General features: G+C 42.7%; 1 protein-coding gene across 5 annotated transcripts in view; it reads right to left on the bottom strand.

Moving 5' to 3' along the window:
- GALK2 (galactokinase 2) overlaps nt 1–15666 on the bottom strand; it is a 186577-nt gene that overhangs the window by 38201 nt on the left and 132710 nt on the right. For 4 of the 5 annotated variants that reach the window (XM_036895132.2, XM_036895134.2, XM_036895135.2 and 1 more), the window contains exons 6-7: nt 10951–11049; nt 9334–9486 (exon numbers count right to left, since the gene is read on the bottom strand). In XM_036895132.2, coding sequence (XP_036751027.2) covers nt 9334–9486; nt 10951–11049 — 252 coding nt within the window. The remainder of the gene's footprint in view (nt 1–9333; nt 9487–10950; nt 11050–15666) is intronic. The other variant, XM_036895136.2, reaches the window with a different exon arrangement.

Genomic DNA, 15666 nt, shown 5'->3' with positions numbered 1-15666 from the left:
TGAACATGGTGCCATTTTTAAAGCAAGGACAGAAGCTAAGATCTTTCTTCTGGCCTTGTTTACTTAGCACATTTACTTAGTGTTTATTACTCATGCTGGACTCAGAACTCCACAGATTGACTCATTCATTCATTTCATTCATACACTCATGGTCTATATTCCAATGTATTCCAAAATAATTTGAGAAAACTTATAAAGACATACATAAAACAAAAGAAAAATATACATTTAATTATATACACATATAGAGGATGTTTTGCCAATGGATTTCAGCCCTGGACAAGTTCTATGGATTCAATGACCAAAGAAATGACAGTGGAATGTTCTTGGGATGAAAGGGTTATACCCAACTTTACTCCCATGGTGGCAGGTCAGTCACTAGAATCCCATCCACTCAGAGTGAGTCTGCATGCAGCAAGCCGGTCTCTGCCTCTGGGCCTCTCTGCCCGCACAGCCGTCCTCTGTGCCTCTCTACCTCCACAGCCATCTCAGTCTCTGTCTTCAGTGCTGCCATCACTCCAGCCTTGTCTCTGCTCTCCTGCAGCCTTGCAGGCATGCCACTGTGTTGCCCAGATCACTGGCGGAGCTCTTTATATAGAGTCAATAACGGCATATTGCCCACAGGTGTGCAGTGAGCTAGCCGACCAGGGCCAGGTGAGAATCCTGGCCAGAGGAACCTTCACTTTATCCACAGATGATCTCCTAGAATGACACTTTCTCAAAACAGATCCAGATCCAACTGAGATAAGCAATGAAGCCAATAGAAGTAATTAACATCTGTCTGCTGCTATATGATTTAAAATGTGCTTTTTATTTCTTTTAATCTTCAACAACCCATGAGATGGGTATTACTCCTCTAAGAGATGAGAATAAGTGACTTACTCAAAGTCACCTAAAAAGAAAACTGAACCCAGGTCCTCCACCTCTCGCTTCCCTCTCCAAGGCCACACTGTCAGGGAGGCATGGCTAATACCTGTGTGGTGCTCCTCACAACAGGTCAAATCGCCACTCAGGTGTTGCAAATGCATTTCTAAACACAAACTAAGATTTGTGTTAGAAGTGAATATTCCAGTGATTAAAAACACTCTGATGGTTTCCTTTTAAGAAAAACGAACAGTGAAAACATCAAAGAGCCCCCAAGTGAAGAGGGTGGGCTTTTCTGAGAACCTTCCACACAGAACAATCTCCAAGTTCCCATCCCTGGCCTCGCTGGAACAGGTCACATTGCCTCAGGCACTAGTTCTCAGGAAACTGGGGCAGGCAGGGATGTATGAGAGGAAAATCTTCGAGTGATGCCTGCTGCCTCCAAGGCTGTTTTCAAAGCAGCCTCTGTATGTGCTTTTCTTCTGTAGACAGAGGCACTACACATTTACTTTTAAGTGTAAAAGTCCACATTTACTCCAACAGTATCCCAGTTTGCTGTTGGGTCTGCTTAGCCCTCAGCGGGAAGGTCCACACAGGCAATTTGGTGTGTGTTTCAATTAAGGATGAAATCTACCACACACTCTGAGTTACAGCTGCACGGCCAGGAGCCACTCAAAGTGTGCTACATTGTGGAATAAAATAGGAAAGCTGCTTAAGCCCTTTGAAATTTGGCTCAGGAAACAAAAAGATGACTTGCAGATGAGGGAAGTGGGTGGGTAAGATCACTGTCACTCAAAGACAGAACTCATGAGGAAATTTGCCACTTGAGGCCCTGGTGACTGGCTTCCTTCCTATTTGAGAAGCTGGGCTATGAGTCAGGACTCTGGGTCATTCCATCACAAGTTCCTCAGTCAGTAGCAGGGCGGAGAAATACGAGAAAGTAGTTCTTTGCCAACATTCACCATTTTCCTTTCACCACTGCAAACATAAGTATTCATATCAGACAGCACTTCTGGGAGGTTCCTGATCCTGTTCCATGCTCTGTGACAAGAAAACAGGAAACAAGTGCTTTGTCCAAGGTCACGGAAAAAGGCAGATAATTAGTGCTAGGACCCTGTCTCAGAAGCAGGCCCTGGGACAAGAATTTAGAGGGTACGGTGATTCCAAGAAGTCCTGGTGGAGGAATAGAAAGTGAGATGGGAACAGAAGCCAGTACATGGTCCACTGGTGGGGACAGGTGAGGGCTGGGCCTGCTGGGCCTTATGAGACCTGTATGAATAAACCTCAGATGTGTCCTACTGAGACAGGGACCATGGGTGTAGTCAGGGTGAGGGCATCCAGAAAAAACAAGGCAGGATAATTACAGTCAGGAGTGTAACTACATGCAAGGAAACCCCCTACAAAAACTCTGTGTTAAACACTAAGCTCTAGAGTCTTTCTTCAGTGAAATCAGTTGATATTCCCCAGATAAAGAAAAGTAGCCGATATTTTTATTATGCTAATCGTTTGTAATCATGTGTAAGATTCACTTAGCAAGCTAAAAGTGATTTAATGTCTCATCAAAGACAAACATCCTAAGACCACTTAACAAGTCCACACCCCTAAGCTCTTTATCAGTTCCCCCAAATCCTCAACTGCCTATAAATCCCCTAGACAATGCCACACCCTGGGCTCTCTTGTCCCCTCCTGGTGTGAACCAGGAGCTCTGTCCTCTCACTTTCTCTCTAAATAAAAGCCTCTCCCTGACTCTCCTACCTTGAGTGTTTGCTAAGTTCATTCTTCGACTGCAAACAAGAACCCCGGCATCACTACCCATGGGGGAAAAGGCTGGTATATTTACCTACTAACTCTCATACATGATTAGTGGAGTGCTACTTCCAAGGGTATTAGCTCAGCACTTCCAGGTTGTTTCAGGTGCAAACTAAGAGCACTCCTGCAGCTGGAAAAAACCCTCAGTCCGAGAGTCACCAGGGCTTCCAGTTAGAGGGTATGGTAGGGGAGTGCTAAGATATGGACCCCAACTCAGGAATCTATCTGTCAGAATCCAGCTCTCTTTGGCTTTCCCATTGGATTTAGCAAATCAACAGAATTATTAACAAATCAGTGGAAAAAGTACCAAGTCTTCTCCTCATCAGGTCTGCAAAGGTTAAAATTTCTAATCCCTTTTCCCAGTTACCTCTAAAAACAATTCATTCAACAAGTTGTTTTCTACACAACAAAAGCAGCTGTGTTGTAGTTGTTTCTGGCTATCTAAATCACACACACTCATTTCTAAAACTTTAATAAACACATAACTGTTTGAAGTGCAAAAAAAATACAAAGTAAAATAAATCAAAGTAAACTAAATCACTCTGGGGTGACCCAGTGAGATAACCACCAACCACTGTTTGTTGACCACCCTATTATACATTTCTTGATGCAAACTTTACACATACCTGCACACATATAGTTTGACATCAATGGAATTATACATAGCTGATTTTTATCATGAATACTTTTTACTTTTTGCTTACATCCCTCTTCCAGCTACACAGACTGTTTCCCAGTCTTCTGCAACAGTTAGTGACTTCGGTGTCCATGTTCCACTCATAGCCATCATACAGTCACCACACGGACCTTTCCCAACATTCACCGCCCCCACTGTTCTTGTTCTCCATATTATTTTGCAGGCCACAGAATAAATCTGAAGGAACCTGTATGACTGTGCAGAATGGACCTATGCAAACATCACGGCACCGCCAGCATAGCCTGCCTCTTTTCTAAGGTGCCCCCAAGCGTGATGCTCTGGGGATCTCCTTTGTGCCTAATTCCTAAGGAGTATAATAAAAAGAGTTGGGGCAAAGGCAGACCTGGACTCCTGCACTTACTTAAAACAAGTCACAGTTTACCTTGGCCCAGAACTCCCAGTGTATAAAATGGGGCATTTAATGGCTACTTCACAAGCTACTGTGAAGATTAAATAAGATAATGTTGCCAGGCATCTGTGTTTGGGGAGGTCTCTCCCTGCAGACCAGGTGAAACCTCAGCCTACATGCGGGAGGCTTCTTGGCTCTGAACAAGAAAGAATTCTCGAGCAGGTCAGACCAGTGCAGGTAAGGAAGGAATTCATTAAAGCAAGAGCAGCGGGGAATGGCAGCTGCCTTGCAGGCAGCAGAGAACAGGGAAGTGCAGAGACACAGAGGGAAAGTTCTCAGCCTAGGGCAGATTCCCTTGGCATCCTGTGTCCACTTGGATCTGCATGGCGTGGGGACTAACCCCTACCACCCAGGATTTTGGGGAGCCATTGAACATGGATGGAGTGAGATTATGTTCTGAGAACTTCACAAAGAAAGGAGATTTTCAGACGGGCTACTAAGATTAGATCGCACAGCTGCAGTTTTTGTCTGGGTCACCTAGGGGACAGAAACTTGCAGGCCCAACTCAGAGCTCTCAGCAGCCCCTCCCTATTTATCAAGAGTAAAGTGGTGACAGATTGAAGATTTGGAAATAGAATGAAATAGAAAAGAGACAAAACACAATAACTGAAAAGTGAGAAAGCTTTATTTAAAAGTACACACTTAAAGAAAGTGCGGGCGTTCTCAGCGAGAAGGTGCACTGAAACACTGGGGATTCTGTCTTTTTAAGGCTTTCAGTAAGGTAGAAAGGGTGGGGGGCAGTTTTTGGGGGTAGGCTTGACTTGTGGTCTCGTGACATTTCTCCCTAGTGAAGGATACTATGTCCTCAACCATAGTCAGTCCTCCAGATAATTCTGTAAGATAAACTTAATACAAGGGATTTATTGATCCTGTTCTTCTCCAAAATAGTGGTCACCCTCAAGCAGTGGGGACATATCAGTTAAGACTGCTTGCCTTGCCTTAAGATTGGGTAGGTTATTATCTGATTACCAAAGAATATGTTAGGAATCTTACTTCTCAACTCTCTGCTTTTTAAAATGGAATCTTAGCCTTAAAATGGGGTCCCTCCTGTTCTTACTATACTGTTTATATCTCAGCATTTTTCATCATAGGCAGGAAAAGTTAATCACAATGCTTGTCCCATGTCCCACCTCACCTCAATAATAATAAAAACACCTAGCACTTTGCCTGAAAAGACACCCTGGGAAGGTCAAGGTCAAGTTTTTCTTCTAGCTAGTTTCTTTCTAGAACTAATCTCTCTAGCCAGTTCTCTCCCACCTGACTATGTCTTCAAACATACACAGATGTTTCCTGTTTTAAAATTCCGTATTGCTAAAGCTACTGCTCTTCATTTCTCCCTCTCTTTCCCTGTCCAACAACTAAAACCAGTGGCCCACCACAGTCACTGCTTCTAGCCCCTTAGCTAAAATCCCGTTCCCTCAGAGCGAGTCTGCATGCAGCAAGCCAGTCTCTGCCTCTGGGCCTCTCTTCCCACACAGCAGTTATATGGGCCTCTCTGCTTGCACAGCTGTCCTCTGGGCCTCTGTCCTCAGCGCTGCCACCACTCCAGCCTCTGCTCTGCTCTCCTGCACCCTTGCAGCCGTGCCACCATGTCACCCAGAGCACTGGGCAGAACTCTTTATATAGAGTCAATAGCAACATATTGCCCACACGTGTGTAGTGAGTGAGCTAGCCAACCAGGGCCAGGTGACAGGAACTTCCATTTTATCCACATCTGCTTTCTCTTCATTCACGCACATCATTCATGGCCCTAGGCAGACAGCAGTGAATAAAACACACATGGCTCCTGAATGCATGGAGCTCAGTCTACCAGAGGAGACCAGTGTTAAATAATAACAACATAGTGATGAACTTACTACAATTGTGATAAATTGCTATAATGGAAAAAAATACAGCCTGTGGTAAAAACATATAAAAGGACACTTAACATAATGGGATTGGGAGGGTAGTCAGGGAAAAACATCCACAAAATAATAGCATTAATGCCAAAAGGAAGACAAAATGAATCCCAGAGAACCTTTACCTGACCCTTTACTAGGTTCAGTCATAGCTTCTCTCCTTTCCCCCCTTTTATCCCATTCTCACTGATACTCTAAGACCCATTTCCCTTCAGCCAAGGCAAAAGTTCCTGCTGCCAGATTAATATTTCCAATACCTTGCTAACAACATTAGCCACTCCCCATTTCTTTCAGCACCAAGCCTGGTTGACCCTTAGCAGAGCACTGAAGGTCCTGCCATACGCTGATCACACTAATCACATCAAACCTATTCCAGAATATCTCTGTGTCCTCTGCCCTGCAGCTTGGACTCAGCATTCTGGGATTATCATGCCACACTAGAGTCTTGGCAGAGTGTGCTCTACTGAACTAACAAGCTGAGTGAAATTGGCCACATTCTTGGGTTTTTGGTTTTTCTGCACTCACATTCAAGGAAACAGCCAAAGCCCTGAGATTATGCCCACTTCTCACATCTATCACCAGATAGAGAATAAGTTCCATGTTGACCACTAAGTGGCAGGAACTAAAAACTGGGTGAGTGATGGCCCCTGACCAGACAGGCTCCGTAAAGAGTCACACTGTAAAACTTCCTTGAAGTGTCCAAGGACCACATGAAACTCCCTCCTTCATTGCTTATGTCGCCACAGCAGCTCGGGGTATGCATAAACCAAGAGCATAATTCCTCTTCCCTTTCTGATTCCCGTAATACTTATTATTGGCATCACACATTTTATCCCTCAATATAATTAAGAGATATTCTCTTTTATGTCATAAACCTTCTGGAAAAGTTTAAGCCACTGATTATGTATAAAATATGAAAAAACTGGGACTCATAAAAGATTTCTGGCCACTTTGTCAATTTAAGAACATAAAAATGTGCTTTACTTAAAGGTATCATTTACTTAAGTAATAATTATAAATCTCTGTGTTTGCTGTGAAGTATTTTTAATTTTAGTTCAAAAGTATATATAAGACTGACCTTTAATGAATTACATCAGTTGGTTTTGTAAGCTATTGGAAAGAGCAGAGGGAAAGGTGGGAGGAAAAGAGGGAGGGAGAGAAAGGAATCTTGCGAGTAGACGGAACTACCTACTTCGAAGCAAAACAAAAACAATCATCCTTGGTTTGGTATACTTCCCTGTGCTAAGGAGGTAGAAAGGTACACATTTTCAAAAAAGGAGCTTAGAGACATAGGAGGAGAGGAAAAGTAAGTGTTATTCATTACAGTTTTGCCATGTGGAATTCAAACTAATCAGGCTCATTTCAAAACTATCCTGATTAGTCATTTCTCCACTGACACTTCATTTTTATGGTCTGAAAACAGAAAATTCATTCAGAATAAGAGAAACTTCTTTACCTTTCCATGTGAGTTTATTTCCTGACTTAATGAGATCATTTCCAACCAAAAATTATATCCATTTACATGTTGCTGAAAATGGAAGAATAAAACCACATTGTACAAAAAATATGCTAAGCAGAATTCCAACCTATATACCTAGGCAAAAGCATATTCTTAACACCAGTATCTATGTGTGTGGCCAATATTACCAGTTTTATCTTTTTGTTTGCTTTTGCACATAACCATGGAGACTAGTGATTTGCAGCAACATGATTTAGAAAACATCCTCCATCTCAATAAAGTCTTTTACTTTCCTTTCTTCCATATTTTAAAAGAGAGAGTTCTGGGTATTTAAAACAATGTCTTTGTCTACACCAAGTGGGAAGAGTGTGTGGCAAAAAAGCTAAATTCAGATGCCAATTTCACTGATCAAAGTATCTCTAAAACTGTATGGAGCTATACAGTTAGATTCAGAAAGCATCTTTAACAGGAGGCTCTGCCGTGGATTAAGGTTTTCAGCTACCTACTGCTTCAAAGAGATGCCCTTTTGCTAGTTAACTCTCCTAAACCATTGCCGTTCCCGACAACTTTCACTACAGAGATTCAACATCACGATTTTATTCCTCTTGGCATCTTTGGAAGACAGGAGTCACAACATGAATCCATGTCACGTGTCTCATACTTGTTTCAGCTCACCTATGGATCTCATAGATGATATCTCATTTCGTGATAAAACTTTGTAAACAATGTTGTGGTGTGTTTGAGGTCTCCTCAAGTAGGCAACATTTACTCATTGATCTCAAAATAAAGTCAACAAGAATAAGCCCTCAAACAAACAAGACACTAATTTCTTCCATCTCCTGAAAGAGGAAGGTTGTCCTAAGGGAAAAAAAGTTCACTCAAGCCTTGATAGTGAAAAGTTAACTGTACTACGTCTTCTCATATATGCACTAATCACACTCTGTAAGGAGTTTAATATAAACCATTTCTTTTACATAACTTTTAAATTCTAGATTCAAAATTCAAAGCATCTGAATCATAAGTTTCAAAAAATGTTTAAGCCCAAAATTTCCCAGAAAAAAATGTTTCATTTTTCTGGCTCATCATCTCTCTATTCTCCCCAACTTCTTAACTTCTGGGGGTGGGAATGAGGGGCAAAGTGCTAAGTCAGTCACAAGTGATAACTACACCTTCCACATTTCTATGGTAACTATTTCAGTCTGGACACACAATATGCACTTGTAAAAAATGTTGTCAAATTGAGCAAAATAAACACAATAGGGCAGGTAACACAGGGAATAGTCATTCGTTTATTCAACAAATGTTTACCCTGTTCCTATTTAAGCCTAAGCACTATGCCAGTCATTAAGAATGTAAGAGTTAATAAGATGGATATAGTCTTGGCTCTCAGATAAAATCAAATTGGAAAGAGGAGACAGACATTAAACAATTGTGATAAGTATCATAACTGAGAAGTGCACGTGCTGTGAAATATGAAAGGAGTCTGAACTTAGTCTAGGAGTAAGGAAGGCTTCCCTGGGGGACAGTTAGGCTGAGACTTCAAAGAGGGCTAGGTAGGAGTGTTCTGGGCATGTGAAAAGTCCCTGCGGGGACAAGGGCTGTGGCTGGAGTGCAAAGGGAATGGGGGATGCTAAGACAAGAAGAGGATGAGGTACACAGGCATCGGATCACGCAGGACCCTCTAGGCAGTCATTAGGACATTTTGATTTATTCCAGTGAAATAGAAAGCTTTTGAAAGGTACTAAGTAGGGGAATTCCGTGATAAGATATAAATTTCTAAACCATCAAACTGACTGCTTTTTGAAGAAAAATTGGGAGAAAGGACAGTGAAGCTCCTGACCCAAAACTCACTCCTCAGGTCCAGCCTTAGTTCTCTCCACCTTTCCGGTCATGTCATGTACTGTTCCACATCCTCCATAACGTTTCATTGGTGTCACTCTGGAGCACATGGCTACATAACACCTGACCACATACTCACCATTTCCTATTTCATATCCCCCTAACTTTTACTCTACTTTATTCTCTCTATTCTATGTCCTGTATCTTTTTGTGTATCTTCATGCTGCTAGGCGTGCAGCAGGTATTCAATGAATACTTCCTAAGTGGATTTAAGGCTCAACCAGCAAGGGTCTTCTAAACTGTGGAACACAGAATTTCATTAGTTTCATATCGTTTCACTAGTTTGCCAAGTTCATACCTTTGCAGCCAGCCGACACTCCGTTACCCTGATGTTGAAATGAGAAGTTGCTGCCTTATTCATTTCCACACAGCTGTTGGCAATCACAAACACTGCTTCACTTGGGAGTTTCACATCAGTTGCCCTCAGAGGACTAAACTCTATCAGCTTGGCCTATTGGAAGAAAAATGACAGGTGAGAGAGAATGTATTAGAATTCAGAAAATGTTTAATCATTTATGCATTTATCAACCCTAGTAAAAAATTGTCCCCAAAAAGCATTTATTCATTCAAATTTTATTTATTGACTGCCAGGCACTATACTAGACAATTGAAATGCAACAAACAAGACAGACACTGTCCTGCCCTCGTAGAGTTTACAGCCTAGCAGGAAAGACAGTCAAGGAGACATACATTCCCAGGTTGTTTCAATGGTAGCAAAGCACAGGGCTAAACACATAGCTAAAGAACCTGATCAAATACAGGCCACTGTAAGTTCCTTCCTCCAAAAAAAAGAAATCTAAACTGAGTCTTGAAGGATGAGCAAGAGTAGGACAGACAGAAGGTTTCTTTACGCAAACAGGATGTCAAGAAGAGGGAGGAGCACATACAAGTTCAGAGGTGAAAACAACATGGGGTGCTAACAGAGCTTTGGGTATTAAAATCTGGCCAGAGCTCAGAGTTTGAGGGGTGAGGAGTGGTGACCCAGAAGGATGGCAGGGTAAAGCAGCAGCCAGACCATGAAGTGCCTCACAAGCCCAAAGCATCTGGACTTTGTTCAGGCTCTCTAGCTGACTTACATTAACATCAGGACTCTTGCCATCATGTCTACTTGTCAGGTCTCACCCAAAACACCCAAGGTATTTTCTTAGCATTAAACCAAGTTTTCTCATGCCTCATGTCTTTAGCTTATGAGAATCAATAACAAATATTCTTAATAAGAATAAATCCAGGTATTTTTGGGAAATAGGAAGCCTGTAGGAATCTGATGAAAAACTAAGAAAAGATTTTGAAGAAACGTCTGCTTCTATTTTGGAAATGGGCAGTTTATGGGTGACAACAAAAACCTCTACTCTGCCTAAGGGAGTTGATAGCCAAGGGGAAGTGGTATATGGTTAAGGAATTCATTCCTGGCTTACTGTCAACATTCTTTTCTCCACCGCTGAAGCCCAAAAAATGTTGACAGAGAAAAATGACACCAAAGAGTAAATTAGGAAAAGAGAGATTGTGAAAATATGTCATAAGAGAACTAACATTTTGGTTTAAAACCAACAAGAGATTATGAAAATGCCATGAGATGAAGTGATTTGGAACAAGAGCAGGAAAGGAGGTCCTAATAACTAGGGAACTGAGAAATCTCATCTTAGCAATGAAGAGAAATAGAAGGGGGGAAACAATCAGACACAAGAGAGAATAGACTTGAGGTAAAATTCTGGAAGTGTAAGGGAGAGGTGACCAACATGAAACACAGCAGGTGAAGTGGTCGCAGCCTTGAATGACAAAGCAGGTGAGAAACACCACCTTCAACAGAGCCTTACAAAACAGGCTGCCCAGAACCCAGCAAGCTGGAGATCTCAAGGCGTTCCTCTCCATGTGAACTTTCCCTAGTTGATACTTCCAAAGAGCTCATGCCACCTACAGTTCCTTCTTCTGCAAGAAATGATATGGACTGGTCCATCCCTCCTCCTTCAGTGCCAATATAATGCTCACTCTTGGCGCAGATCTCTGCGAGTTTCATCTGGAAAAGTAAAAGTTGATTTGCACTGTGAGTATAGTCATAACCTATTTCTCATTCATTTCTTACTCCAAGCATGCAGATAGGTTTGAATTCCAGTGCCAATTCTGATCAGTCAGTAATAGCTGTCTGGAACATTCATTGTGTTAACAAGGCCTCTGAGACTACCACTGAGCTCCACAGGAAAACATACCAAGATCAATCAATGTCTGCTATGGGATAGAATGGGATATTGATCGTGCATGTCACATGTATGCTATCCCTGAAAGACTACAGGGCAAGCAGTTTCTCCCATCTCTTCTGTGTACTCCATCCCTCTCTAGACTGGTAACTCCAAAAAATCTCATATGGGTACTCTTCCATTTCTGCTTCAGCTTCCTTTGTCTCCCGACAGTGGACTATTCCACACTTTCCCCGAAGCCAAAGTGGATCATTCAACTTCATTTTCCCATCCAAAAGTAATGCCTGTCTCTGTGGTACTGCCATTAAATGTAAGAATCAGAATTAGCATGATCTCACCAGACTCATATTCCTCCAACCAAGATGAAGAGGCCCAATACATCAATACAGTTCTAATTCAAACTGAAAATGTTAAAATATCCATTTAAGAATCTTCAGTGGCTTCTTATTGATTGACAAAATAAGTTCAAACTACTCAACCAGTAGTTTTCAACTCAACCACATTTTCAAAGCCTTGCAAAATGTGCAACCAATTTGCATATGAAATCATATTATCTACCACTCTTTTCCATTTAGATTTGTCTCCTTGGCCATCCCATACATTTATGCAACCTGGTATTATTTTCAGTCTTCTCTCATATAAATCCTATTGCCATTCAATATCTAGTTTATTGGTTACTCACAATGGGCAAGCTACGGCTAGCCACTCAAATCTTCCTCCATCATAAGAGTCTTCCTCAAATATTAGTATGGCATTCCCTTTCTTCTCTGAACTCCTACAGCACTTACAGTTAGTATCATCCACTCACTCATTCATTCATTTTTTTTCCTTCTAAGACTTGATTCAGACTATATACCACCCATTTTACTGGAACATCTGCCTAGAGTGAGCATTCTGAATTATGACAGATCATTTCTTGCATGCTTGGTTGCCAGCACCTTGATGCTCATGCTTCTTAGCATGGTACACAATGTGTTTAGCAACATAACCCCATAAATTCTTCAGACCATTAGAAATACTGAACAAATAGTATTCCTCATCTCCCAGGCTCTCTCATCTCTCAGTGCCTTTGAAATTGTGGCTTCCTGTCCTACTGGCTCAGTAGTCTCTACAGCATCCCCCACTACCATCAGGATCAACTCAAACATCACCTCTCCCCAGAGCCCACACTACCACACAAATCTACACATACCTCACAATGTCTCCTCTCACTCCCTGTCTCATTTATCAAACTGTCCTTTAAGTGTGAGTTTCCTTGTCTCTTTACCCATCAGTCTAGAGAGATCATTAAATGCTGAGACCAGAGCCCACTCAACTAATATGACTGAATCACATAGTGATCATTATTGTTCTTTCATCATGTCAGGTTTTGATCACATCTGTTTTCCCCAGAAAATTGTCAGTCCTGTGAGAAACAGATAAAGTACAGTGTTTTTGTGTGTGTTTGTCCCCTCTCTCACACAATGCCAAACACATAGTAAATAATAATCTCCTGCTCCTTTCCATAAGCACCTGCTGAGAATAGCTGCCTAAATACTATTTGATAGATTGTGTCATATTCCTTGTTGGTCATGTGGATTCACTAACATTAACTGCCTTGTGACATGAGGTAAACTTGGGATTTTGATGTAATGGGCATTGTGCATGGCCTGCTGACACACAGAGTCAGAACACACAGAACACACAGAACACACCTGTTCATAATAGACAAATTAAAAATAAATTACTAACACTTGTATTTTATAATGTAAAGAAACAATAACCCAGGTGAATTAGTCCATGCAACATTAAGTGAGGAATGAGAAGACGTGAGTTCCCACCTGACTATGACCTTGGCTCTATGTGGAAAGTCACCTCCCCCTTATTTAGCAATAACAGCCATATTTACATGCTAAATACCTGCTGTTACCTCTTTTAAACTTCCAAAGAACTCTCTGTTTATCCTCATATACAGATGAGGAAAATAGGACTGGCAACTCCCCCCTCCCAAACTGGAGATAATACAGCCTATTTTTTTCACTACCTCTAAGAAATGACAAATGAGATCACTAAAATTTAAGTATTCTCCCTCTTAAGAGAAAAGAAACTAAGGCACTAAAAAGTATATGCTTATCATTTGTAAAAATCTCTTGATGTGTGGCAAAAACTATCTTGTAACAGAAATAGGATGTTAATTTTTCCAGACTGTCTATCGAGCACATCTGTGTAAAGGGGAAGCCTCCTGCACTGCTGTGGATATCCCTGCACCTTGCTGAATTCTGACAGATGGATCCTGGACTGGACAGACAAAAGTGAAGAATTCTAAATGTGAGCAAACAAAAAGAAAGTGATGGAAACAAAGCTGGAAGATGAAAGAAAGGATGATTGATTTTATAGCCCCCATAATACATGAGGAAATCTGTAATGAATACAGAGGAAAGAAACCAGTACCAGACACTTCCAAATCTTGGTTAAAGCCCCAACTCTCCTGAGAACTAGCTTCAGGACCTTAGACTGCTTAATTTTTCTGAGTTTCCATTTTTCATATACTATTGTAGTGTAGAACCTGAAGAATCAAAAGTTAGCATAAGCACAGCCATCTTAAAGGCTCAAACACTATTTTCTAACTTAGAAGGAGAAAAATTACTAGAACTTTGAAAAACAAGTTAGTCAGCCAGTGTTAATTGTAGTGACTTTTAGTTAGCCAACCTCAATCAGTTAAGCTTATCTTGCTAGAATCACTCTAAACATTCCGAAAGTGATTTTATCTAATCAGACCCCCAGGATGAGGCGTCAGCCGAAAATTTATGTATCTATGAAAAAAAAAAAACACTGTATTGTGACTGTAGAAAATACTGCCCCTTTGAAAATGCTATAAAAACTTCTGGCTTTGTGAGTTCGGGGTCCTCGCTGAGACCCGCTGTGTCGGGCTAATGCATGGACCCCAGCTAGCTGGCCTCTGAATAAACTCCTCTTGCTTGTTGCATCAAGAGACGCCTTCCGTGAGTGATTTGGGGCGGCGTCCTCCTCTGGGAGAATCCAACATTTGGGGGCTCATCCGCGATCGTGCGCTCACCCCGCTTCACTCCCGAAGCCTTTCTTGGAGGAAGAGGTAAGATTAGTGGCGCCTTGAGTTGTCTGTGTTCTGTGTTCTGCTTTTCAGTGAGACCGGTCGGAGTTCTGAAAAGGGTACCCTCTGTCTGGCAGCCGTCCCGGTCCCGTAAGGGGTCGCGACTGCGGTCGGTAGACGTACTTGGAGCACTGCAGGCTGCAACCCTGGGGGACGCCCCGGGGAGTTTGGAGGGCCAGGGACGCCTGGTGGCCTCCCACCTGTTTTTCCGCAAAAGTGAACCAGATGAGATAGGGTTGGTTTTTAGGCGCCGAGAGTATCAGCCCACTGATTCCTTCCGGTTCTTGGTCAGAAATCTGAGGAAGACAAAAAGCAGCCGCTGTGTGTTTAATCTCTGTGTGTCTCTGTTTTATGTGTCCTTTACGTGTCTAATAATTGTTATACTGGCAATGGGACAGACCGTGACGACCCCCCTTAGCCTGACGTTAAGTCATTGGACAGAAGTGAGAGCAAGGGCGCATGACTTGTCGGTAGAAGTTAAAAAAGGGCTGTGGCAGACTTTCTGTACCTCCGAGTGGCCCACTTTTAACGTTGGATGGCCCCCAGAGGGGACTTTTGACCTCTCCACTCTGCTTGCAGTAAAAGCTGTTGTTTTCCAGAATTCAACTCGGGGACATCCGGATCAGCAGCCCTACATTGTGGTCTGGCAAGAATTGGTGGAAAATCCACCGCCCTGGGTAAAGCCCTGGGTGCGAAAGAAAGCAAACTCTCGACTCTTATTGGCTCAGGCTCAACCTCAGGGAAAAGGGAAAGAGACCACCAAAATACACCCTGACACTCAAGACTTGCTCATGGTTGATGATCCCCCTCCTTACCCTCCTGCCTCTGCCCCGGCGCCTGAGGCCCCGGCGGCCGAGGCCCCAGTGCCTCCGGCCCCAGCACCTCCGATGCCTCTAGCCTCTGGTACCGAGGCATCAGGGCCAGCTCCGGGACCGGCCCAGGGAACTCGGCGGCGCCGAGGGGCCGCATTGGACCCATCAGGTATTTTTCCCCTCAGGTCTTATGGGGCCCCCATTCTCGGGGAAGAAGGAGACCCGCCTTTCCAACCTCTGCAATATTGGCCATTCTCCTCTGCCGATTTATATAATTAGAAAGCTAACCACCCTCCTTTTTCAGAGGAACCGCAGAGACTAATGAGACTGATAGAGTCCCTGATGTTCTCTCACCAGCCCACTTGAGATGATTGTCAGCAGCTCTTACAGGTACTCTTCACCACGGAAGAAAGAGAAAGGATCCTCCTGGAAGCGCGAAAGAACGTGCCTGGAGATGACGGACGACCGTCGCAACTCCCTCATGATATAGAAAGGGAGTTCCCACTGACCAGACCCAA

Source organism: Manis pentadactyla, chromosome 11, assembly GCF_030020395.1.
Source record: "Manis pentadactyla isolate mManPen7 chromosome 11, mManPen7.hap1, whole genome shotgun sequence".
NCBI classification, from domain to species: Eukaryota; Metazoa; Chordata; class Mammalia; order Pholidota; family Manidae; genus Manis; species Manis pentadactyla.
The sequence above is the reverse complement of the archived record's forward strand: the minus strand, read 5'-3'. Positions and strand labels throughout refer to the sequence as shown.